Source organism: Anomaloglossus baeobatrachus, chromosome 7 (assembly GCF_048569485.1).
Source record: "Anomaloglossus baeobatrachus isolate aAnoBae1 chromosome 7, aAnoBae1.hap1, whole genome shotgun sequence".
Taxonomy (NCBI): Eukaryota; Metazoa; Chordata; class Amphibia; order Anura; family Aromobatidae; genus Anomaloglossus; species Anomaloglossus baeobatrachus.
In genome coordinates this window covers 70,726,794-70,750,188 of record NC_134359.1, presented here as the reverse complement: position 1 = coordinate 70,750,188, position 23,395 = coordinate 70,726,794, and the positions used below count along the sequence as shown (strand labels likewise).

General features: G+C 52.5%; 1 protein-coding gene across 1 annotated transcript in view; it reads left to right on the top strand.

Moving 5' to 3' along the window:
* Window positions 1–23,395, top strand: part of CWC22 (CWC22 spliceosome associated protein) — a 220,920-nt gene that overhangs the window by 21,699 nt on the left and 175,826 nt on the right. Inside the window, exon 4 of the mRNA XM_075318892.1 lies at window positions 8,551–8,787. Within this exon, the coding sequence (XP_075175007.1) occupies window positions 8,551–8,787 (237 nt within the window). The remainder of the gene's footprint in view (window positions 1–8,550; window positions 8,788–23,395) is intronic.

Here is a 23,395-nt window from a genome sequence, read left to right as displayed (position 1 = left end):
AAGGAGGCACACATTCACTCAAGCTCCCATTTTAGTCAGCAGCAGCTGCTGATTGTATCGGATGGAAGAAAAGAGGGCCCTAACAGGGCCCCCGGCATGCTCCCTTCTCACCCCACTAAGTCGGCGGTGCTGTTAAGGTTGAGGTACCCATTGCGGGTACAAAGGCTGGAGCCACATGCCGTTTTTCCTTCCCCATCCCTTAGAGGCTCTGGGAGAAGTGGGATCCTAACCGGTCACCATTCACTGGGACCGGGCTCCCTCCGCAGCCCCTGGGGGAATCTGACGGACAGGAGACTGAGTATCATCAGGGACAGGCCCTGCATCTATAAGGTACTCTGTGTCCCCTTGGGGACGGTGCATGGAGCGCCTGTGTTACAGACGCTGCAGCGGCTGCTGTTTTTTTGTGACGACCGGGACTATCGCGCCGACCGCGCCTGTTTGCCGGCCGCGTTATTAAATTTAGTCCCCGGCTTCTGCGGCCTAGTACCATAACTCCCGCCCCCGGGCCTGCCAGTCAAGGGTAAGGGCGGGACGGTCGACTGGACGTCGGCAGTGAGGGCTGGAGCATACTTAGGTGTTCTCCTCCCCCCTCACTGAGCACTGTGGGGCACCAGCTTCCCGCACTTTATTAGTCACGCCCACGGCTCCCTCCTCCCCTGAGAGCTCTGGCAGCCATTGTTACAATCACTTCTGCCGGTGGAGGATTTCAGAACGAGCTCTACAGCTCTGGGAGGCCCAGGCAGGGAATCTGGTGGACACACAACCGCTTTGGGCGGTCGGTAAGCCACACCGGTTACCCGGTGCTGGCCCCCCTTGGGTGCCGAAGTGTATATATATATATATATTTGTATACATTTTCTCTGTTCGGCCGCATTGTTTTGCTTTTGGCTATATACCCTCAGTGATCACTCTCAGAGGAGACTACAGCATGTCGTCCGCAAAGAGCAAGGGTGCCAAGGCACAGGCTTATTTTGCAACCTGTACCTCTTGTGCGGCTATGTTACCTGCAGGTTCCACCTACCCTCACTGTGTGCAATGCTCGGCCCCTGTGCCACTCACTCAGCCGGAGCCTCGGGCACTGGTGGGACCCTCGGCTCAGGTAGAACCGCCGGCTTCCACTGTCCAGGTGGCAGGGACAGCGTTTGCAGTTTTGGCTGAGAAACTCTGAGTCGCTTTCACAATCCATGGCTCAGTCTATGGACAGATGGTCTGCTAAGATACTAGAAGCCTTGCAGTCCAGATCGGTCACACAGGCCCTGGGCACTGTGAGTTCATCGCCCCCAGGCCCCTCTCGGTCGGTGCAGCAGAGTGCTCCTGGGGTGACACCTAGGTCCCACGGGGAGGACTCCGACACGGACCGCAGTCCCAGACCGGCTAAGCGGGCTCGCTGGGAACCTTCCCCGGCTTCATCACGCTGTTCGGGGTCTCAGCATGAGGACTCTCTGGAGGATGAGGCGGAGGTCACAGCTCAGGGCTCTGATCCTGATGTTGCTCTCAATCTTGATACACCTGAAGGGGACGCCATAGTAAATGACCTTATAGCGTCCATCAACCAGGTGCTAGATCTTTCTCCCCCAACTCCACCTATAGAGGAGTCGGCTTCACAGCAGGAGAAACACCAGTTTAGGTTTCCCAAACGTACACGGAGTGCGTTTTTCGATCACTCTTAACTTCAGAGATGCTGTCCAGAAGCACAGAGCATTTCCGGACAAGCGCTTTACTAAGCGCCTTAATGACACACGTTACCCCTTCCCCCCTGACGTAGTTAAGGGTTGGGCTCAGTGTCCCAAGGTGGATCCTCCAGTCTCTAGACTGGCGGCTAGATCCGTAGTATCAGTGGCAGATGGTTCATCGCTCAAGGATGCCACTGACAGGCAAATAGAGCTCCTGATGAAATCCATCTATGAAGCCATAGGCGCGTCTTTTGCTCCGGCCTTTGCAGCCGTGTGGGCACTCCAAGCTATCTCAGCTTGTCTGTCTGAGATTAATGCAGTCACACGTACCTCTGCTCCGCAAGTTGTGTCTTTGACTTCTCAGGCATCGGCCTTTTCGTCCTACGCCATGAACGCCGTCCTGGACTCAGCGAGCCGTACAGCGGTAGCGTCCGCCAATTCGGTGGCAGTCCGCAGGGCCATGTGGCTACGCGAATGGAAGGCAGACTCTGCTTCCAAGAAGTTCTTAACCGGTTTGCCATTTTCTGGCGACCGTTTGTTTGGCGAGCAATTGGATGAAATTATTAAACAATCCAAGGGAAAGGACTCGTCCTTACCCCAGTCCAAACCAAACAAACCTCAGCAACGAAAAATTCAATCGAGGTTTCGGTCCTTTCGGCCCTCAGCCAGGTCCCAATCCTCCACGTCCAACAGGTCAGAGAAGGGCCAGAGGAACTCTTCTGCATGGCGGTCTAAGTCACGTCCTCCAAAGACCGCCGGAGGAACCGCCTCCAAGGCGGCCTCCTCATGACTTGCGGCCTCCCCAAACCGCATCCTCGGTCGGTGGCAGGCTCTCCCGCTTTTGCGACGCCTGGTGGCCACATGTCCAAGACCGATGGGTGAGAGACATTCTGTCTCACGGTTACAGGATAGAGCTCAGCTCTCGTCCTCCGACTCGTTTCTTCAGAACATCTCCGCCCCCCGAGCGAGCCGATGCACTTTTTCAGGCGGTGAACACTCTGAAGGCAGAAGGAGTTGTGATTCCCGTTCCCATTCAAGAACGTGGTCGCGGTTTTTACTCCAACTTGTTCGTGGTGCCAAAAAAGGACGGATCATTCCGCCCCGTTCTGGACCTCAAACTGCTCAACAAACACGTGAGAACCAGACGGTTCCGGATGGAATCTCTCCGTTCTGTCATCGCCTCGATGTCCCAAGGAGACTTCCTAGCCTCAATCGACATCAGGGATGCTTATCTCCATGTGCCGATTGCACCAGAGCATCAACGCTTCCTGCGTTTCGCCATCGGGGACGAACACCTTCAGTTTGTGGCACTGCCTTTCGGCCTGGCGACAGCCCCACGGGTCTTCACCAAGGTCATGGCATCTGTGGTGGCGGTCCTACACTCTCAGGGCCACTCGGTGATCCCTTACTTAGACGATCTCCTAGTCAAGGCACCCTCCAGGGTGGCATGTCAACACAGCCTGACCATTGCTCTGGAGACTCTCCAGAGGTTCGGGTGGATCATCAATTTCCCAAAGTCAAAATTGACACCGACCCAATCACTCACTTACCTCGGGATGGAGTTTCATACTCTCTCAGCGATAGTGAAGCTTCCGCTGGACAAACAGCGTTCGCTGCAGACAGGGGTGCACTCTCTCCTTCGGACCCAGTCACACCCCTTGAGGCGCCTCATGCACTTCCTAGGGAAGATGGTGGCAGCAATGGAGGCAGTTCCCTTTGCGCAGTTTCATCTGCGTCCACTTCAATGGGACATTCTCCGCAAATGGGACAGGAGGTCGACGTCCCTAGACAGGAACGTCTCTCTTTCACTGGCAGCCAAAACCTCTCTTCAGTGGTGGCTTCTTCCCACTTCCTTGTCGAAGGGAAAATCATTCCTGCCCCCATCCTGGGCTGTGGTCACGACGGACGCGAGTCTGTCAGGGTGGGGAGCGGTCTTCCTCCACCACAGGGCTCAGGGAACCTGGACTCCGACAGAGTCCTCCCTTCAGATCAATGTTCTGGAGATAAGGGCAGTGTATCTAGCCCTAAAGGCGTTCCATCGGTGGCTGGAGGGCAGACAGATCCGCATACAGTCGGACAACGCCACGGCGGTCGCGTACATCAACCACCAGGGCGGCACACGCAGTCGTCAGGCCTTCCAAGAAGTTCGGCGGATTCTGCTGTGGGCGGAAGCCACAGCCTCCACCATCTCCGCAGTTCACATCCCGGGTGTAGAAAACTGGGAAGCAGACTTTCTCAGTCGCCAGGGCATGGACGCAGGGGAATGGTCTCTTCACCCGGACGTGTTTCAAGAGATCTGTTGCCGCTGGGGAACGCCGGACGTCGACCTCATGGCGTCTCGGCACAACAACAAAGTCCCGGCATTCATGGCACGGTCTCAAGATCACAGAGCTCTGGCGGCGGACGCATTAGTTCAGGATTGGTCGCAGTTTCGACTGCCTTATGTATTTCCTCCTCTGGCACTGCTGCCCAGAGTGTTGCGCAAGATCAGGTCCGACTGCCGCCGCGCCATCCTCGTCGCCCCAGACTGGCCGAGGAGGTCGTGGTACCCGGATCTGTGGCACCTCACGGTGGGTCAACCGTGGACACTCCCAGACCGACCAGACTTGCTGTCTCAAGGGCCATTTTTCCATCTGAATTCTGCGGCCCTCAACCTGACTGTGTGGCCATTGAGTCCTGGCTCCTAGCGTCCTCAGGGTTATCTCAAGATGTCATTGCCACTATGAGACAAGCCAGGAAACCAACGTCCGCCAAGATCTATCACAGGGCTTGGAGGATCTTCTTATCCTGGTGCTCTGATCGGGGTTTTACCCCCTGGCCGTTTGCCTTACCCACTTTCCTTTCTTTCCTTCAATCCGGAATGGACAAGGGTTTGTCTCTCGGCTCTCTCAAGGGACAAGTATCGGCGCTTTCCGTGTTTTTTCAAAAGCGTCTAGCCAGGCTTCCGCAGGTCCGCACGTTCCTGCAGGGAGTTTGCCACATAGTCCCACCTTACAAGCGTCCGCTGGAACCCTGGGATCTTAACAGGGTGCTAACGGCTCTTCAGAAACCACCTTTCGAGCCGATGCGGGATGTCTCTCTATCACGCCTTTCGCAGAAAGTGGCCTTCCTAGTGGCAGTCACATCACTTCGGAGAGTGTCTGAGCTAGCAGCGCTGTCATGCAAAGCCCCCTTCCTGGTGTTTCACCAGGATAAGGTGGTTCTGCGTCCGGTCCCGAAATTTCTCCCTAAGGTGGTATCCCCTTTTCATCTCAATCAGGATATCTCCTTACCTTCCTTTTGCCCTCATCCAGTTCACCAATGTGAAAAGGATTTGCACTTGTTAGATCTCGTGAGAGCACTCCGGCTCTACATTTCTCGCACGGCGCCCCTGCGCCGTTCGGATGCGCTCTTTGTCCTTGTCGCTGGCCAGCGTAAGGGGTCGCAGGCGTCCAAGTCAACCTTGGCTCGGTGGATCAAGGAACCGATTCTTGAAGCCTACCGTTCTTCTGGGCTTCCGATTCCTTCAGGGCTGAAGGCCCATTCTACCAGAGCCGTGGGTGCATCCTGGGCATTGCGGCACCAGGCTACGGCTCAGCAGGTGTGTCAGGCGGCTACCTGGTCGAGTCTGCACACTTTCACGAAACACTATCAGGTGCATGCCTATGCTTCGGCAGATGCCAGCCTAGGTAGGCGAGTCCTTCAGGCGGCGGTCGCCCACCTGTAAGAGGGGGCCGTTTTTCGGCTCTTTTTATCGAGGTATTCTTTTACCCACCCAGGGACTGCTTTTGGACGTCCCAATTGTCTGGGTCTCCCAATGGAGCGACAAAGAAGAAGGGAATTTTGTTTACTTACCGTAAATTCCTTTTCTTCTAGCTCCTATTGGGAGACCCAGCACCCGCCCCTGTTCCCTTCGGGCTGTTGTTCTTTTGTGTACACATGTTGTTCATGTTGAATTGTTCTTTTGGTTCATGGTTTTCAGTTCTCCGAACATCCTTCGGATTGAATTTACCTTAGACCAATTTATAAGTTTCCTCCTTCCTGCTTTTGCACCAAAACTGAGGAGCCCGTGATGCACGGGAGGGTGTATAGGCAGAGGGGAGGGGTTACACTTTTAAAGTGTAATACTTTGTGTGGCCTCCGGAGGCAGAAGCTATACACACAATTGTCTGGGTCTCCCAATAGGAGCTAGAAGAAAAGGAATTTACGGTAAGTAAACAAAATTCCCTTCTCTTCATCGTTCCTTATGGGAGACCCAAACCATGGGTGTATAGCTTCTGCCTCCGGAGGACACACAAAGTACTACACTCAAACTTGTAGCTCCTCCCTACGGGCTATATACACCCCCTGGATGACAATCTAACCAGTTCAATGCTTTGTGTTCAGGAGGTCACACACACACATGCATTCTCTGGCACAGGCTGGTGACTCTGTCGTCACAGACCAGGAGCTCCCTTCAGTGGTGGCTTCGGCCCCTCTCTCTGTCACAGGGACGCTCCTTCCTGACTCCGTCCTGGGTGATCCTCACCACGGATGCCAGCCTCTCCGGTTGGGGAGCAGTATTTCTCCATCACCGAGCACAGGGCACTTGGACTCCGTCCGAATCAGCCCTCTCGATCAATGTGCTGGAGATCAGAGCTGTGTTTCTAGCTCTCCTAGCCTTTCACCACCTGTTGGCGGGCAGGCACATTCGAGTTCAGTCGGACAACGCGACAGCGGTTGCCTACATCAATCACCAGGGCGGGACTCACAGCCATCTGGCGATGTTGGAGGTTCAACGAATCCTCCAGTGGACGGAGGACTCCAAGTCCACCATATCTGCAGTCCACATCCCAGGCGTGGAAAACTGGGAGGCCAATTATCTCAGCCGTCAAACCGTGGACAGCGGCGAGTGGGCCCTGCATCCGTCAGTGTTCAGATCAATCTGCCGCAAGTGGGGCACTCTGGAAGTGGATCTAATGGCTTCCTGGCACAACAACAAGGTTCCGGTTTACGTGGCTCGCTCCCACGATCCTCAAGCCTTCGCAGCGGACGCACTGGTTCAAGATTGGTCTCAGTTCCGTCTGGCCTATGTGTTTCCCCCTCTAGCTCTCTTGCCCAGGGTTCTGCGCAAGATCGGAATGGAGGGCCGTCGAGTCATAATCATTGCTCCGGACTGGCCCAGGCGAGCTTGGTACCCAGACCTGCTCTGTCTGTCCGTAGGGGTGCCGTGGCACCTCCCGGACCGCACAGACCTTCTCTCTCAAGGTCCGTTCTTCCGCCAGAATTCTGCGGCTCTCAGATTGACGGCGTGGCTTTTGAGTCCTGGATCCTGACGGCTTCAGGCATTTCCTCTGAGGTCATCTCCACTATGACTCAGGCTCGGAAGTCTTCCTCGGCCAAGATTTACCACAGGACTTGGAGGATTTTCCTGTCCTGGTGTCGCTCTTCCGACCATGCTCCTTGGCCGTTCTCCTTGCCGACCATCCTGTCTTTTCTACAGTCCGGTCTACAGCTAGGACTGTCCCTCAATTCCCTCAAGGGACAGGTGTCGGCTCTGTCGGTATTGTTCCAGCGGCGTATCGCCCGACTGGCTCAGGTGCGCACCTTCATGCAGGGCGCATCTCACATCATTCCTCCTTACCGGCGGCCCTTGGATCCCTGGGACCTTAATCTGGTCCTCACGGCCTTACAGAAACCCCCCTTTGAGCCTCTCAGGGAGGTTCCTTTGTTTAGACTTTCACAGAAAGTTGTTTTTCTAGTAGCCATAACTTCTCTCAGGAGAGTTTCTGATTTTGGCTGCGCTCTCTTCGGAATCCCCCTTTTTGGTGTTTCACCAAGACAAGGTGGTGCTTCGTCCGACTCCGGACTTTCTCCCTAAGGTGGTGTCTCCTTTCCACCTTAACCAGGACATTTCATTGCCTTCTCTTTGTCCGGCCCCTGTGCATCGCTTTGAGAAGGCGTTGCATTCCTTAGATTTGGTGCGGGCACTCCGAATCTATGTGTCACGCACCGCCGTTTTTAGGCGGTGCACCTCACTTTTTGTGCTAACCACTGGTCAGCGCAAGGCTCTCGCTGCTTCTAAACCGACCCTAGCTCGTTGGATCAGGTCGGCTATCACCGATGCCTACCAGTGTTCTCAGGTGCCTCCTCCGCCAGGGATTAAGGCGCACTCGACCAGAGCTGTCGGTGCCTCCTGGGCTTTCAGGCACCAGGCTACGGCTCAGCAGGTTTGTCAGGCTGCCACGTGGTCCAGTCTGCACACTTTTTCGAAGCACTACCAAGTGCATGCTCATGCTTCGGCAGATGCGAGCTTGGGCAGATGCATTCTTCAGGCGGCTGTCGCCCATTTGTGAAGTTAGGTTTTGCCTACTTCTCAGTTTGGTTTATTTCCCACCCATGGACTGCTTTGGAACGTCCCATGGTTTGGGTCTCCCATAAGGAACGATGAAGAAAAAGAGAATTTTGTTTACTTACCGTAAATTCTTTTTCTTATAGTTCCGACATGGGAGACCCAGCACCCTCCCTGTTGCCTGTTGGCAGTTTTTTGTTCCGTGTGTTTCACCGGCTGTTGTTAGTAGACAGAGTTCCGGTCTTTCCGAGTTTTACTCTATCTCTACTTATGGGTGGATGTCCTCCTTCAGCTTTTGCACTGAACTGGTTAGATTGTCATCCAGGGGGTGTATATAGCCCGGAGGGAGGAGCTACACGTTTGAGTGTAGTACTTTGTGTGTCCTCCGGAGGCAGAAGCTATACACCCATGGTTTGGGTCTCCCATGTCGGAACTATAAGAAAAAGAATTTACGGTAAGTAAACAAAATTCTCTTTTTTAGAAACTTTATAATGTATATTTCTCAGCACTACGTTCTTGATATCAATCATTGTAGTGTTTAATAATTGATCGTTACTCTTGTCTTAGGGACCGCGATCGAGATAGATCAAGACGAGATCCAGACAGAGATGACAGAAAGCGAGATAGAAGATCACCCCCTCCATCCAGGAGAAGTGAAGAGCGATCAGAAGAACAAGTGTCCACTGAGCCTCCGGTGAAGAAAAAGAAAGATGAATTGGATCCAATTCTCACTCGTACCGGTGGAGCTTATATCCCACCCGCCAAGCTGCGCATGATGCAGGAGCAGATCACTGACAAGAGCAGGTGAGTCACTGCAATACAGGGAATATACACACATATATGTATGTATGTATGTATGTATTGTATAATATATAGATAGGTAGGTATGGATATATACTGTATATGTGTATATGTAATGTAATGTGTGTATGTATATATGTGTGTGTGTGTGTGTGTGTGTGTGTGTATATATATATATATATATATATATATATATATATATATATATATATATATATATATATATATATATATATATATATATATATAATGTATAATATATACAATGTATCTATATACAGTATGTATATATAGTGTATATATACATATATGTATCTATATATAGCTCTGGATATATATTTCTTTGTCGCTCCTTATTGGGAGACCCAGACAATTGGGTGTATAGATATGCCTCCGGAGGCCACACAAAGTATTACACTAAAAGTGTAAAGCCTCTCCCCTTTAGCCTATACACCCCCCGTGCTGCCACGGGCTCATCAGTTTTTATGCTTTGTGCGAAGGAGGTCAGACATGCATAGCTCCACAGCTTAGTCAGCAGCAGCTGCTGACTATGTCGGATGGAAGAAAAGAGGGCCCATAACAGGGCCCCCAGCATGCTCCCTTCTCACCCCACTCTTGTCGGCGGTGTTGTTAAGGTTGAGGTATCCATTGCGGGTACGGAGGCTGGAGCCCACATGCTGCTTTCCTTCCCCATCCCTCAATTAGGGCTCTGGGTGAAGTGGGATCCTTTCGGTCTCCAGGCACAGGAGACCGTGCTCCATCCACAGCTCCTGAGGACCATGCTGGATAGGAGCCGAGTATCGTTCAGGGACATGGCCCTGCTACTTTGAGGTACTCTGTGTCCCCGTGGGGACCGCGCACAGCAACACTCCAGCATTGCTGGGTGTGCTAGTGCACCGGGGACAGCAGCGCTGACTGCGTTTGTGCCATTACACACTTCAGCGTCGCCGAGTGTGTTCGTGTAGGGGGACTGCCGCGCTGACCGCCGCTGCCATGGTTATCACTGCGGCGCGGCTGGGACTGTTAGTGCGCCGGGGACTTCCGCGCCGACCGCGCTTATACGGCGGCCGCGCTTATAACTCGAGTCCCCGGCTTTTGCGGCCTAGTCTCGTTTTCTTCCCGCCCCCAGCCCTGCCAATTAGGGGAAGGGCGGGACGCTGTACAGGACGGCAGCACTGAGGGCTGGAGCATGCTTTGCATACTCCACCCCCCTCACTCTGCACAGTGGGGCACCAGTTCCCGCACTTTTCTGGGTCACGCCCACGGCTCCCTCCTCTCCTCAGGACGCCGGCAGCCATTCCTCTCAGCTCTGCTAACGCTGGAGAGGAGAGACAAGCTCAGGGAGACCCAGGCAGGATTTCTGGTGCCCACACAACCGCTTTGCGCAGGCGGTAAGCAGCACCTGTGGTGCTGGCCCCACTAGTGCAGAAGTGTACTTATAGATTATATGATTATAGACTATACTTTACACTGTATGGTGCACTGTTGATTTTTGTCTATATACCCTCCTGTATTGCTCAGAGGAGACAACAGCATGTCGTCCACAAATAGCAAGGGTGCCAAAGCACAGACTTACTATGCTGCCTGTGCAGCATGTACGGCTATACTGCCGGCAGGTTCCACTGACCCTCATTGTGTGCAATGCTCGGCCCCTGTGGCACTTTCTCAGCCGGAGCCTCTGCTAAGGGTGGCCCAGGGAGAACCACCTGTTAACACTGTCCAGGTGACAGGGACGGAGTTTGCAGTTTTTACTGAAAGACTTTCTGAGACTATGGCTAAGATATTAGAAGCCTTGCAGTCCAGGCCGGCATCTCAAGCCAGGGACACTGTGGAATCATTGCCCCCTGGTCCCCCTCAGTTGGAACAGCAATGTCCTCCCGGGGTGTCTCATGGATCCCAGGGTGAGGTCTCTGACACGGACCGCAGCCCCAGACCGATTAAGCGAGCTCGCTATGATATCCCCTCGACATCATCACAATGTTCAGGGTCTCAGCGAGAGGACTCTCTGTATGATGAAGCGGAGGTAGCTGATCAGGATTCTGATCCTGAAGCCGCTCTCAACCTTGATACTCCTGATGGGGACGCCATAGTGAATGATCTTATTGCGTCCATCAATGAAATGTTGGATATTTCTCCCTCAGCTCCTCCAGTGGAGGAGTCAGCCTCTCAGCAGGAGAAATTCCGTTTCAGGTTTCCCAAGCGAACAAAGAGTATGTTTCTGGACCACTCTGACTTCAGAGAGGCAGTCCAGAAACACCGAGCTTGTCCAGATAAGCGTTTTTCCAAGCGCCTTAAGGATACACGTTACCCTTTCCCCCCTGACGTGGTCAAAGGCTGGACTCAGTGTCCCAAGGTGGATCCTCCAATCTCCAGACTGGCGGCTAGATCCATAGTTGCAGTGGAAGATGGAGCTTCACTCAAGGATGCCACTGACAGACAGATGGAGCTCTGGTTGAAATCCATCTATGAAGCTATCGGCGCGTCTTTTGCTCCAGCATTCGCAGCCGTATGGGCACTCCAAGCTATCTCAGCTGGTCAGGCGCCAATTGACGCACTCACACGTACGTCTGCGCCGCAGGTGGCGTCCATAACCTCTCAAACGTCGGCATTTGCGTCCTACGCTATTAATGCTGTCCTGGACTCTGCGAGCCGTACGGCGGTTGCAGCCGACAATTCGGTGGCAATACGCAGGGCCTTGTGGCTGCGGGAATGGAAGGCAGATTCGGCTTCCAAAAAGTGCTTAACTGGATTGCCATATTCTGGCGACCGTTTGTTTGGTGAGAGATTGGATGAAATCATCAAACAATCCAAGGGAAAGGAAACATCCTTACCCCAGGCCAAACCAAAAACACCCCAACAGAGGAGGGGACAGTCGAGGTTTCGGTCCTTTCGGAGTGCGGGCAGGTCCCAATTCTCCTCGTCCAAAAGGCCGCAGAAGGATCAGAGGAACTCCGACGCATGGCGGTCTAAATCACGCCCTAAAAAGACCGCCGGAGGTGCCGCTACTAAGGCGGCTTCCTCATGACTTACGGCCTCCTCACACCGCATCCTCGGTCGGTGACAGGCTCTCCCGCTTTTGCGACACCTGGCTGCCACAAGTAAAAGACCGTTGGGTGAGAGACATTTTGTCTCACGGTTACAGGATAGAGTTCAGCTCTCGTCCTCCGACTCGATTCTTCAGAACATCTCCGCCTCCCGAGCGAGCCGAGGCTCTTCTGCAGGCGGTGGGCATTCTGAAGGCAGAAGGAGTGGTGGTCCCGGTTCCTCTTCAGCAACAGGGTCACGGTTTCTACTCCAACCTGTTTGTGGTTCCAAAGAAGGACGGGTCCTTCCGTCCTGTTTTGGACCTAAAACTGCTCAACAAACACGTAAGGACCAGGCGGTTCCGGATGGAATCCCTCCGCTCCGTCATCGCCTCAATGTCCCAAGGAGATTTCCTAGCATCGATCGATATCAAGGATGCTTATCTCCACGTACCAATTGCTCCAGAGCATCAGCGCTTCTTGCGCTTCGCCATAGGAGACGAACACCTTCAGTTCGCGGCACTGCCGTTCGGCCTGGCGACAGCCCCAAGGGTTTCACCAAGGTCATGGCTACAGTAGTTGCGGTCCTCCACTCTCAGGGTCACTCAGTGATACCTTACTTAGACGATCTGCTGGTCAAGGCACCCTCTCAAGAGGCATGCCAACACAGCCTCAACGTTACTCTGGAGATTCTCCAGAGTTTCGGGTGGATCATCAATTTTCCAAAGTTAAATCTGACACCGGTCCAATCGCTGACATATCTTGGCATGGAGTTTCATACTCTTCCAGCGATAGTGAAGCTTCCGCTGGACAAACAGCGTTCACTACAGACAGGGGTGCAATCTCTCCTTCAAGGTCGGTCACACCCCTTGAGGCGCCTCATGCACTTCCTGGGGAAGATGGTGGCAGCAATGGAAGCAGTCCCTTTCGCGCAGTTTCACCTGCGTCCACTTCAATGGGACATCCTACGCAAGTGGGACAGGATGCCGACGTCCCTAGACAGGAACGTCTCCCTCTCTCAGGCAACCAAAGCTTCCCTTCGGTGGTGGCTTCTTCCCACCTCATTATCGAAGGGGAAATCCTTCCTACCCCCATCCTGGGCGGTGGTCACGACGGACGCGAGTCTGTCAGGGTGGGGAGCAGTTTTTCTCCACCACAGGGCTCAGGGTACGTGGACTCAGCAAGAGTCCTCACTTCAGATCAATGTTCTGGAGATCAGGGCAGTGTATCTTGCCCTAAAAGCGTTCCAGCAGTGGCTGGAAGGCAAGCAGATCCGAATTCAGTCGGACAACTCCACAGCGGTGGCTTACATCAACCACCAAGGTCGGCAGTCGGGAAGCCTTCCAGGAAGTCCGGCGGATTCTGCTGTGGGTGGAAGCCACAGCATCCACCATATCCGCAGTTCACATCCCGGGCGTAGAAAACTGGGAAGCAGACTTTCTCAGTCGCCAGGGCATGGACGCAGGGGAATGGTCCCTTCACCCGGACGTGTTTCAGGAGATCTGTTGCCGCTGGGGGATGCCGGACGTCGACCTATTGGCGTCACGGCACAACAACAAGGTCCCAACATTCATGGCTCGATCTCAAGATCACAGAGCTCTGGCGGCAGACGCCTTAGTTCAGGATTGGTCGCAGTTTCGGCTTCCTTATGTGTTTCCTCCTCTGGCACTGTTGCCCAGAGTGTTACGCAAGATCAGGGCCGACTGCCGCCGCGTCATCCTCGTCGCTCCAGACTGGCCGAGGAGGTCGTGGTACCCGGATCTGTGGCATCTCACGGTCGGCCAACCGTGGGCACTGCCAGACCGACCAGATTTGCTGTCTCAAGGGCCGTTTTTCCATCTGAATTCTGCGGCCCTCAACCTGACTGTGTGGCCATTGAGTCCTGGATCCTAGCGTCTTCAGGATTATCTCAAGAGGTCATTGCCACTTTGAGACAGGCTAGGAAACCAACGTCCGCCAAGATCTACCACAGGACGTGGAAAATATTCCTGTCGTGGTGCTCTGCTCAGGGGTTTTCTCCCTGGCCATTTGCCTTGCCCACTTTTCTGTCCTTTCTTCAATCCGGATTGGAAAAGGGTTTGTCGCTAGGCTCCCTTAAGGGACAAGTCTCTGCGCTCTCTGTGTTTTTTTCAGAAGCGCCTGGCCAGACTCCCACAGGTACGCACGTTCCTGCAAGGGGTTTGTCACATCGTCCCTCCTTACATCAGGACATCTCCTTACCCTCGTTTTGTCCTCATCCAGTTCACCAATGTGAAAAGGATTTGCACTTGTTAGATCTGGTGAGAGCACTCAGACTCTACATTTCTCGTACGGCGCCCCTGCGCCGCTCGGATGCACTCTTTGTCCTTGTCGCTGGCCAGCGTAAAGGGACACAAGCTTCCAAGTCAACCCTGGCTTGGTGGATCAAGGAACCAATTCTCGAAGCTTACCGTTCCTCGGGGCTTCCGGTTCCCTCTGGACTGAAGGCCCATTCTACCAGGGCCGTGGGAGCCTCCTGGGCCTTGCGACACCAGGCTATGGCTCAGCAGGTGTGTCAGGCAGCTACCTGGTCGAGCCTGCACACTTTCACGAAACACTATCAGGTGCATACCTATGCTTCGGCAGATGCCAGCCTAGGTAGGCGAGTCCTTCAGGCGGCAGTTGCCCACCTGTAGGACGGAGCCGTTACGGCTCTATTATGAGGTATTATTTACCCACCCAGGGACTGCTTTTGGACGTCCCAATTGTCTGGGTCTCCCAATAAGGAGCGACAAAGAAGAAGGGAATTTTGTTTACTTACCGTAAATTTCTTTTCTTCTAGTTCCAATTGGGAGACCCAGCACCCGCCCCTGTTTTTGTATACACATGTTGTTCATGTTAAATGGTTTCAGTTCTCCGATATTCCTTCGGATTGAATTTACTTTAAACCAGTTTATAATTTTTTCCTCCTTCGGGCTTTTGCACCAAAACTGATGAGCCCGTGGCAGCACGGGGGGTGTATAGGCTGAAGGGGAGGGGCTTTACACTTTTAGTGTAATACTTTGTGTGGCCTCCGGAGGCATAGCTATACACCCAATTGTCTGGGTCTCCCAATTGGAGCTAGAAGAAAAGGAATTTACGGTAAGTAAACAAAATTCCCTTCTTTTGTATGTGTATATATAGTGTGTGTGTGTGTGTGTGTGTGTGTGTGTGTGTGTGTGTGTGTGTGTGTGCATGTATATATGTATGATAATATAATATACTAGCTGTACTACCCGGCTTCGCCCGGGTTAATAACTGCTGTTAACAAAATAGAATGTATTAACAAAAATGTATTCTGCACACAAAAACCACAAAACAAATAGATATAAATGGAATTATAATGTCTGTCTCCCCCTCTGTATATATCTTTCTGTCTCTCTATCTTTGTCTGTCTGTCTCTTTCCCTGTCTGTCTCTGACTGTCTCTGTCTCTTTCTCCGTCTGTCTCAATCTCTTTCCCTGAAAATATGGGTAGAGCTGGGCTCAACCGCCTAAGGAGGAAGGTGCTGAAGGGAAAGAAAGCCTAAGTAATATATTGGATCCCAAGCACTCAAATAGGACACAGAGAATAAATGCAAAAAAAGTGTTATTTTATTGGACTGTTTGCAAAAAGGAAAACGCCACCACAATAGAGCAAAAGCCGACGTTTCGGCCTATGTTAGGCCTTTTTCAAGGTTTTTGCGTATGATGGAAAGGTGGATGGGACGAATTAGACGTCAAAGGACTGTACCCTGTGGCGTTTGCTTTGCAAGGGTACGTCACGGAGGCCAGGGAGGCCCAGAAGACAGGTGGAGGAAAAGTGAGGATGCCTGGATAACACAAGGAGTGGGGATAGGGTCCCAGAGGTCTGTGATGGAGGCAGGAGGCCAATATATTATCAATCTCTTTCCCTGTCTGTCTATCTATCTCTTTCCCTGTCAGTCTGTCTCTTTGTCTGTGTCTGTCTCTTACCCTGTCTGTGTCTGTCTCTTACCCTGTCTGTGTCTGTCTCTTACCCTGTCTGTGTCTGTCTCTTACCCTGTCTGTGTCTGTCTCTTACCCTGTCTGTGTCTGTCTCTTACCCTGTCTGTGTCTGTCTCTTACCCTGTCTGTGTCTGTCTCTTACCCTGTCTGTGTCTGTCTCTTACCCTGTCTGTGTCTGTCTCTTACCCTGTCTGTGTCTGTCTCTTACCCTGTCTGTGTCTGCCTCTTTCCCTGTCTGTCTGTCTCTTTCCTGGCTGCATTGTGACACGCCAACATTCCATATAAGAGCGTGGCTGTGCATTCTCCTGAAGTTCTGGCTGCACTGTGGCTCCCAGCTCCATTCGCCTTAATGGAGGCAGGTTTTTTGGCGAATAAGTGTAAAGCGCGGGGTTAAAATTTCCCCTCAAAACATAGCCTATGACGCTCTCGGGGTCCAGACGTGTGAGTGTCCAAAATTTTGTGGCTGTAGCTGCGACGGTGCAGATGCCAATCCCGGACACACACACACACGCACGCACGCACGCACGCACGCACGCACGCACACACAGCTTTATAAAATTTTTGTGTCCTCACTTTTTGATTGCTGTGGTATAACATCTGGGACCTTCCACTGATCGTGTACAGCACAGTGAATGGAGCCGGCTGATGTTCTCTGCTTATCTGGGTGGTGGGAGCGTCAGGGTGCAAAGAAAAACAAAATCCTCCAAATCAGGAGGGTGGTTGGACCTCTGCCGATCATACATTAATTGCATGTCATGGCTATGTACCATCACTTTGTGGGATGTGGATATAAATTATTGGTGGTGATTTCCTTGTCACCATTACTAATTTATGCTGGTCAGTGAGCTCACACAATAGAGTACGGTAGAGATCACTTTTCAGCCTTCATTTCATATTATCACAGGCAAGATAACAATGAAAGGTGTCACCTCTGTTATAAATCTGGAGGGAGATATTACTGAGACCACCTTCCTCTCATTAAACAGTGACTTCTGCACATGCCACAGAGCATGCCCACTACATTCTACAAAAGAAATAATATGGGTTGTCCTACATTCCCTCTACCTGCCAGGGACTTAAAGGGAATCTGTCACCAGGTTTTTGCTCCCCCATCTGAGAGCAGCATAATGTAGAGACGGAGACCCTGATTCCAGCGATGTCACTTACTGAGCTGTTTGCTGTCATTTTGATACAATCAATGTTTTCTCTGCTGCAGAACTAGCAGTTAAACAGAGCTCATGAATATGCTGGACTACCTGGCAGCACGCCAAGTAGTCTTCTAATGATAATCTCCTGCTGATTAAACAGTAATTTCTTTATCGTTCCTTTGGGAGACCCAGACCATGGGTGTTTAGCTTCTGCCTCCGGAGGACACACAAAGTACTACACTTAAAAGTGTAGCTCCTCCCTCTGAGCTTATACACCCCCTGGTGAGCCAGTCCCAGCCAGTTTATCACTTTGTGTTCAGGAGGCATACATCCACACATGCATTCTCATATGATTTTTTACTTTTTGGAAAGAGATTGAAGAAATGCGGGTCCACGTCTGGACCCCCGGCATGTCCCTTCTCACCCCACTGTGTCGGCGGTGTTGTAAGGTTGATTTCCTAGGCTGGAGCCTTACATGCCGTGCTCCTTCACCATCCCTCCTGGGCCCTGGCTTGAAGTGGGAGCCAGCACGGTCTCCATGCCTGGCAGGAGACCGGTCTCCATCCACAGCCCCTTGAGGATTCTGCTGGACCGGAGCACTCATCCCCAGGGACCTGGCCCTGCGTCTCAGCAGCTAAGTACCTGAGACGTTTATGTGTTGGGGCTCCCTGTTCTTTATTGTATAGGGAGAGTATGCTGAATGTATTTATTATGGCATTTCCAGCGGGTTCTCTAGCTTTCGCCCGAGAACCGCGCCGATGGTGCCTGCGCGTCGGCCTCGCCGCTTAAATTTAGGCCCCGGCTTTGCCGGAGACCTAGTTTCTGTTAACTATCCTCGCATGTCACTCATGCAGAGGGACAGGCACGGCTCCTCACGTCGGCCGTCCTGCACAGGGGAGGGTCACTCCCCACTGCTGGGGCGTGTCGCCTCCCCTGCAGGTCTCTATGGCCCTCCAGTTCCCGCTCTCCTACAGGAACGCCCCCGAGTCCCGCCCCCTCTCTTCGCTCCGGCGGCCATTTTTCAGGCAGAGTTCACTCGGCGCTGGCCTTTCTGCACTCTGCATCCCTGCTGAGGTGTGGTGCATTGGGGGTCCGGGCTTCGGGATCTGGAGGGCACACAACACGCTTCCAGCGGTCTGGTAAGCCACAGCCGGTCTCTGGTTGTGGACCTCTGTATATTCTCCCTGGGGTTCATTCTCTTGCAGAGCCCCCACTCCAGCAGCATGTCTCACACGAGGAGCAAGGCTCCAAAGCTTTATTCTATATGCGCTGCATGTAAGCTGCTGCTGCCTGAGCCGATCACCTATCCACATTGTGATGCCTGCTCTAACTTGGCGGTGCCACAGCCTGGAGTCTCACCCCCAGTGGTCTCTCCGGCTGCCTCTGCACCTGTGGTTGAACCCCCGGCCTGGGTAGAGTTCTTCTCTAGGTCTATATCCCAGTCTTTTGCTGAGTCCATGGGACTTCTGTCCAGGACCTTGATGAATATGCATCAGCCCTCACAGGGTGCCCCTAATGCTCTTGCTAAGGGCCATTTAGGATCCCTATCCTCTGACCTCGGTCCATCGGAGCTCACAGAGGATTCATCATCAGGTCCCAGACCCTGTCCTCCTAAGAGAAGGCGCAGGGTTTCCTCCCCCTCCTCATCCCGCGGCTCTGATTCAAGAGCTGACTCGCAAGATGAGGAGGACGCCCTTACGGGGGGCTCGGAGGATAACGCCATTTACCCCATCGATCTTTCCGAGGGTGACTCAGATCTTAGTGACTTGATTGCTTCTATTAATTCTGTACTGGATCTCAATCCGCCAGTATCAGAGGAGCAACCCTCTCTGGCAGAAAAGCACCAGTTTACCTCGCCTAAGAGAGTAAAGAGTGTGTTCTTTAACCACTCCAGTTTTCAGGCCGCTGTGACCAAACCCAGGGCCTGTCCTGACAAACGCTTTCCAAAGCGTGGTTCTGATGACCGTTTTCCCTTTCCACCTGAGGTGGTCAAGGAGTGGTCTCACTCCCCAAAGGTAGACCCCCCGGTGTCTAGGCTCTCAGCTCGGACCGTTGTGTCGGTGGCTGACGGCACCTCACTTAAGGATTCCACTGACCGTCAGATTGACCTTCTGGCCAAATCTGTGTATGAAGCGGCGGGGGCCGCGTTTTCCCCGACTTTTGCAGCAGTGTGGGCTCTCAAAGCCATCTCTGCTTCTCTAGAGGAGATGCATTCCCTCACCAAGGAATCTATGCCTGAGATGGTTACCTTAACTGCTCAGGCTTCAGCTTTTTCATCCTATGCCATGTCTGCCATGCTAGAGGCTGCTCACCGCACTGCGGTGGCTTCGGCTAATTCCCTCGTTATCCACAGGATCTTGTGGCTTCAAGAGTGGAAGGCAGATGCTTCTTCAAAGAAGTTTCTTGCTGGGCTCCCTTTTGCTGGTTCCCGGCTGTTCGGTGAACAGCTGGATGAAATTATTAAGGAAGCTACTGGCGGGAAGAGTACTTCCATGCCACAAACCAAGACCAGGAAACCCGCCCAGGGTAGGAATCAGGCGAGGTTTCGTTCCTTTCGTTCCTCCAACTGGTCGTCCTCTAAGCCCTCCGCCTCGTCCGCCAACTCGGCTAAGGATCAGAAATCCAACTGGCGCCCAAAAGCGCGTCCGCAGAAGACCGCAGGAGGTTCTGCCACTAAGGCAGCCTCTTCATGACTTTCTGCCCACTCCAGCAACGTCCTTAGTCGGTGGCAGGCTCTCCCACTTTGGCGACGCTTGGTTAAAACAAGTCTCCGATCAGTGGGTGAGAGATATCATATCTCACGGCTACAGGATAGAATTCTCTTCCAGCCCTCCAAACAGATTTTTTTCTCTCAACTCCCCCCTGCTCCAAGGCCGCCGCCTTCTCACAGGCCGTGGCATCCTTGCAGGCAAATGGAGTAATTGTACCAGTTCCCGCTCGGGAACGGTTCAGAGGTTTTTACTCAAACCTCTTCCTAGTTCCCAAAAAGGACGGTACCTTCCGGCCCATCCTGGATCTCAAGCTTCTCAACAAGCATGTTCGGGTGCGGCATTTTCGCATGGAGTCTCTGCGATCAGTCATTGCCTCAATGACCCAAGGGGATTTCCTGGCGTCCATCGACATCAGAGATGCCTATCTGCATGTGCCAATTGCAGTTTCACACCAGCGTTGGTTACGTTTTGCAATAGGAGAGGATCATTTCCAGTTCGTGGCTCTCCCCTTCGGGTTAGCCACGGCCCCTCGGGTATTCACCAAGGTCATGGCAGCAGTGATTGCGGTTCTGCACCTCCAGGGGTTGGCAGTGCTTCCTTACCTGGACGACCTTCTAGTCAAGGCTCCATCCAGCGCAGACTGTCAGCGGAGTGTCTCGCTCACTCTCGCCACTCTAGCCCAATTCGGGTGGCTTGTCAATCTTCCCAAATCCACTCTGACTCCGACCCAGAGTCTCACGTACCTAGGGATGCAGTTCGAGACTTTGCCGGCACTTGTGAAGTTGCCCTTAATCAAACAGCAGTCTCTCCAGCTAGCGGTGCGCTCTCTGCTGAGGCCCCGCCGTTATACCCTCAGGCGCTTGATGCAGGTGCTGGGTCACATGGTGGCGTCAATGGAGGCTGTTCCCTTTGCCCAGTTCCACCTGCGCCCCCTGCAGCTGGACATTCTCCGCTGTTGGGACAAGCAGCCTTCCTCCTTACACAGGTTAGTGGCTCTGTCGCCACGGACCAGGAGCTCTCTTCAGTGGTGGCTTCGGCCTCTCTCCGTGTCCCAAGGGCGCTCCTTCCTGGCCCCGTCCTGGGCGATTCTCACCACGGATGCCAGTCTATCCGGCTGGGGAGCGGTATATCTCCACCACAGAGCGCAGGGCACTTGGACTCCGTCCGAGTCAGCCCTTTCAATCAATGTGCTGGAAACCAGAGCCGTGCTTCTAGCTCTCCTAGCTTTTCACCACCTGCTGGCGAGCAGGCACATTCGAGTCCAGTCAGACAACGCGGCAGCGTCAAATTTTTCTGTCCTGGTGTCGCTCTACCGGCCATCCTCCTTGGCCATTCTCTTTGCCGACCCTTCTGTCTTTTCTACAGTCCGGTCTGCAGCTAGGACTGTCCCTCAACTCTCTCAAGGGACAAGTCTCAGCTCTGTCAGTACTGTTCCAGCGGCGTCTCGCTCGGCTGGCTCATGTCCGCACCTTCATGCAAGGCGCGTCTCACATCATTCCGCCTTATCGGCGGCCCTTGGATCCCTGGGACATTAACTTGGTCCTCACGGTATTGCAGAAACCCCCCTTTGAGCCTCTTAGGGAGGTTTCTTTGTATCGTCTTTCTCAGAAAGTGGCCTTTCTAGTTGCCATAACTTCTCTCAGGAGAGTCTCTGATTTGGCTGCGCTCTCCTCGGAGTCACCTTTTTTAATTTTTCATCAAGACAAGGTGGTTCTCCGTCCGACTCCGCACTTTCTTCCTAAGGTGGTCTCTCCCTTCCACCTTAACCAGGACATTACCCTACCTTCCTTCTGTCCGGCCCCTGTTCATCGCTTTGAAAAAGCGCTGCATACTCTAGATCTGGTGCGTGCTCTCCGGATCTATGTATCTCGCACCGCTGCGCTCAGGAAGTGCACCTCTCTTTTTGTGCTAACCACAGGGCGGCGCAAGGGCCTCTCTGCTTCTAAGCCGACCTTAGCCCGTTGGATTAGATCGACCATTTCAGACGCCTACCAGTGTACTCAGGTGCCTCCCCCGCCGTATTGGGAGACCCAGCTCCCTCCCTGTTGCCTGTTGGCAATTTCTTGTTTCGCGGGGTATCACCGGCTGTTGTCATGGACAGAGTCTCCGGTTGTTCCGGTTCTTACTCGGTTCTACTTGTGGGTGGCTATTCTCCTTCAGCTTTTGCACTAAACTGGCTGGGACTGGCTCACCAGGGGGTGTATAAGCTCAGAGGGAGGAGCTACACTTTTAAGTGTAGTACTTTGTGTGTCCTCCGGAGGCAGAAGCTATTCACCCATGGTCTGGGTCTCCCAATACGGAACTATAAGAAAAAGAATTTACGGTAAGTAAACAAAATTCTCTTTTTTATCAAAACTACACTAAGCAGCCCAGTAAGTGACACATCACTGGAATCAGGATCTCTGCCCCTGCGTTATACTGCTCTCAGATTAGGTGGCAAAAACCTAGTGACTGATTCCCTTTAAGTCTTCACCCACAGAGAGAAGGTGAAGAATTACTCTCATTGGTGGGGATAGTGGAATTTTAAAATCCACTTCTGACGTTAAATATGACTACAAAAAAAGCTGTGGGAAGAAAGGCGCAAATAGGGTCTTACCCGGTATAACAATAGGAGGTGAATGTATAACAGGAACACTCACCTGATTCGGTTGTGCCAGTCACAACCCCTTTGACAGCATAAAAGTAACGTGGAAGGCAGCAGTCCCGCAAAAAAGGAGTGATTTCAGACAACAGGAGAAAAGCAGGTTTAAATACCGCGCCAAACCACAGGAGTCCAGATGAAGTTAGTAAATCTCTTTTCTTTATTTTATTTTCACAGGTCTACGCGTTTCAAGGACATATCCGTCCTCTTCCTCAGGACAAATGCAGAGAATACTAACTAGTATTCTCTGCATTTGTCCTGAGGAAGACGTCGGATATGTCCTTGAAACGCGTAGACCTGTGAAAATAAAGAAAAGAGATTTACTAACTTCATCTGGACTCCTGTGGTTTGGCGCGGTATTTGCTTTTCTCCTGTTAAATATGACTAAACATTTCTATTCTATAATCCCCATATGTAATGTCTTCTGCTTTTCTGACGCTGCATCTGTCAGATTGTTTCCCCAAAAATCGTCACCAGTAATAGGACACTCTGAGAAAAGTGGCCAAATCGCATGTAAGTCGCAGATGCATGTGACTTGCAATGAAGTCTATGGCAAGTACAGTGGGGAAAAAAAGTATTTAGTCAGCCACCAATTGTGCAAGTTATCCCACTAATAAAGATGAGGTCAGCTTGTAATTGACATTTTAGGTAGACCACAACTATGCTTCACAGTAGGTATGGTGTTCTTTGGATTCTGTCTCCTCCAAACACGATGAGTTGTGTTTCTACCAAACAGTTCTACTTTGGTTTCATCAGACCATATGACATTCTCCAAATACTCTTCTGTATAATCCAAATGCTCTCTAGCGAACTTCAGATGGGCCTAAACATGTACTGGCTTAAGCAGGAGGACACGTCTGGCACTGCAGGATCTGAGTCCCTGGCGGCGTAGTGTGTTACTGATGGTAACCTTTGTTACGGTGGTCTCAGCTCTTTTCAGGTCATTCACTAGGTCCCCCCGTGTGGTTCTGGGATTTATGCTTACCGTTCTTGTGATTATTTTGACCCCATGGGGTGAGATCTTGCGTGGAGCCCCAGATCGAGGGAGATTATCAGTGGTTTTGTATGTCTTCCATTTTCTTATTATTGCTCCCACAGTTGATTTCATCGCACCAAAGCTACTTGC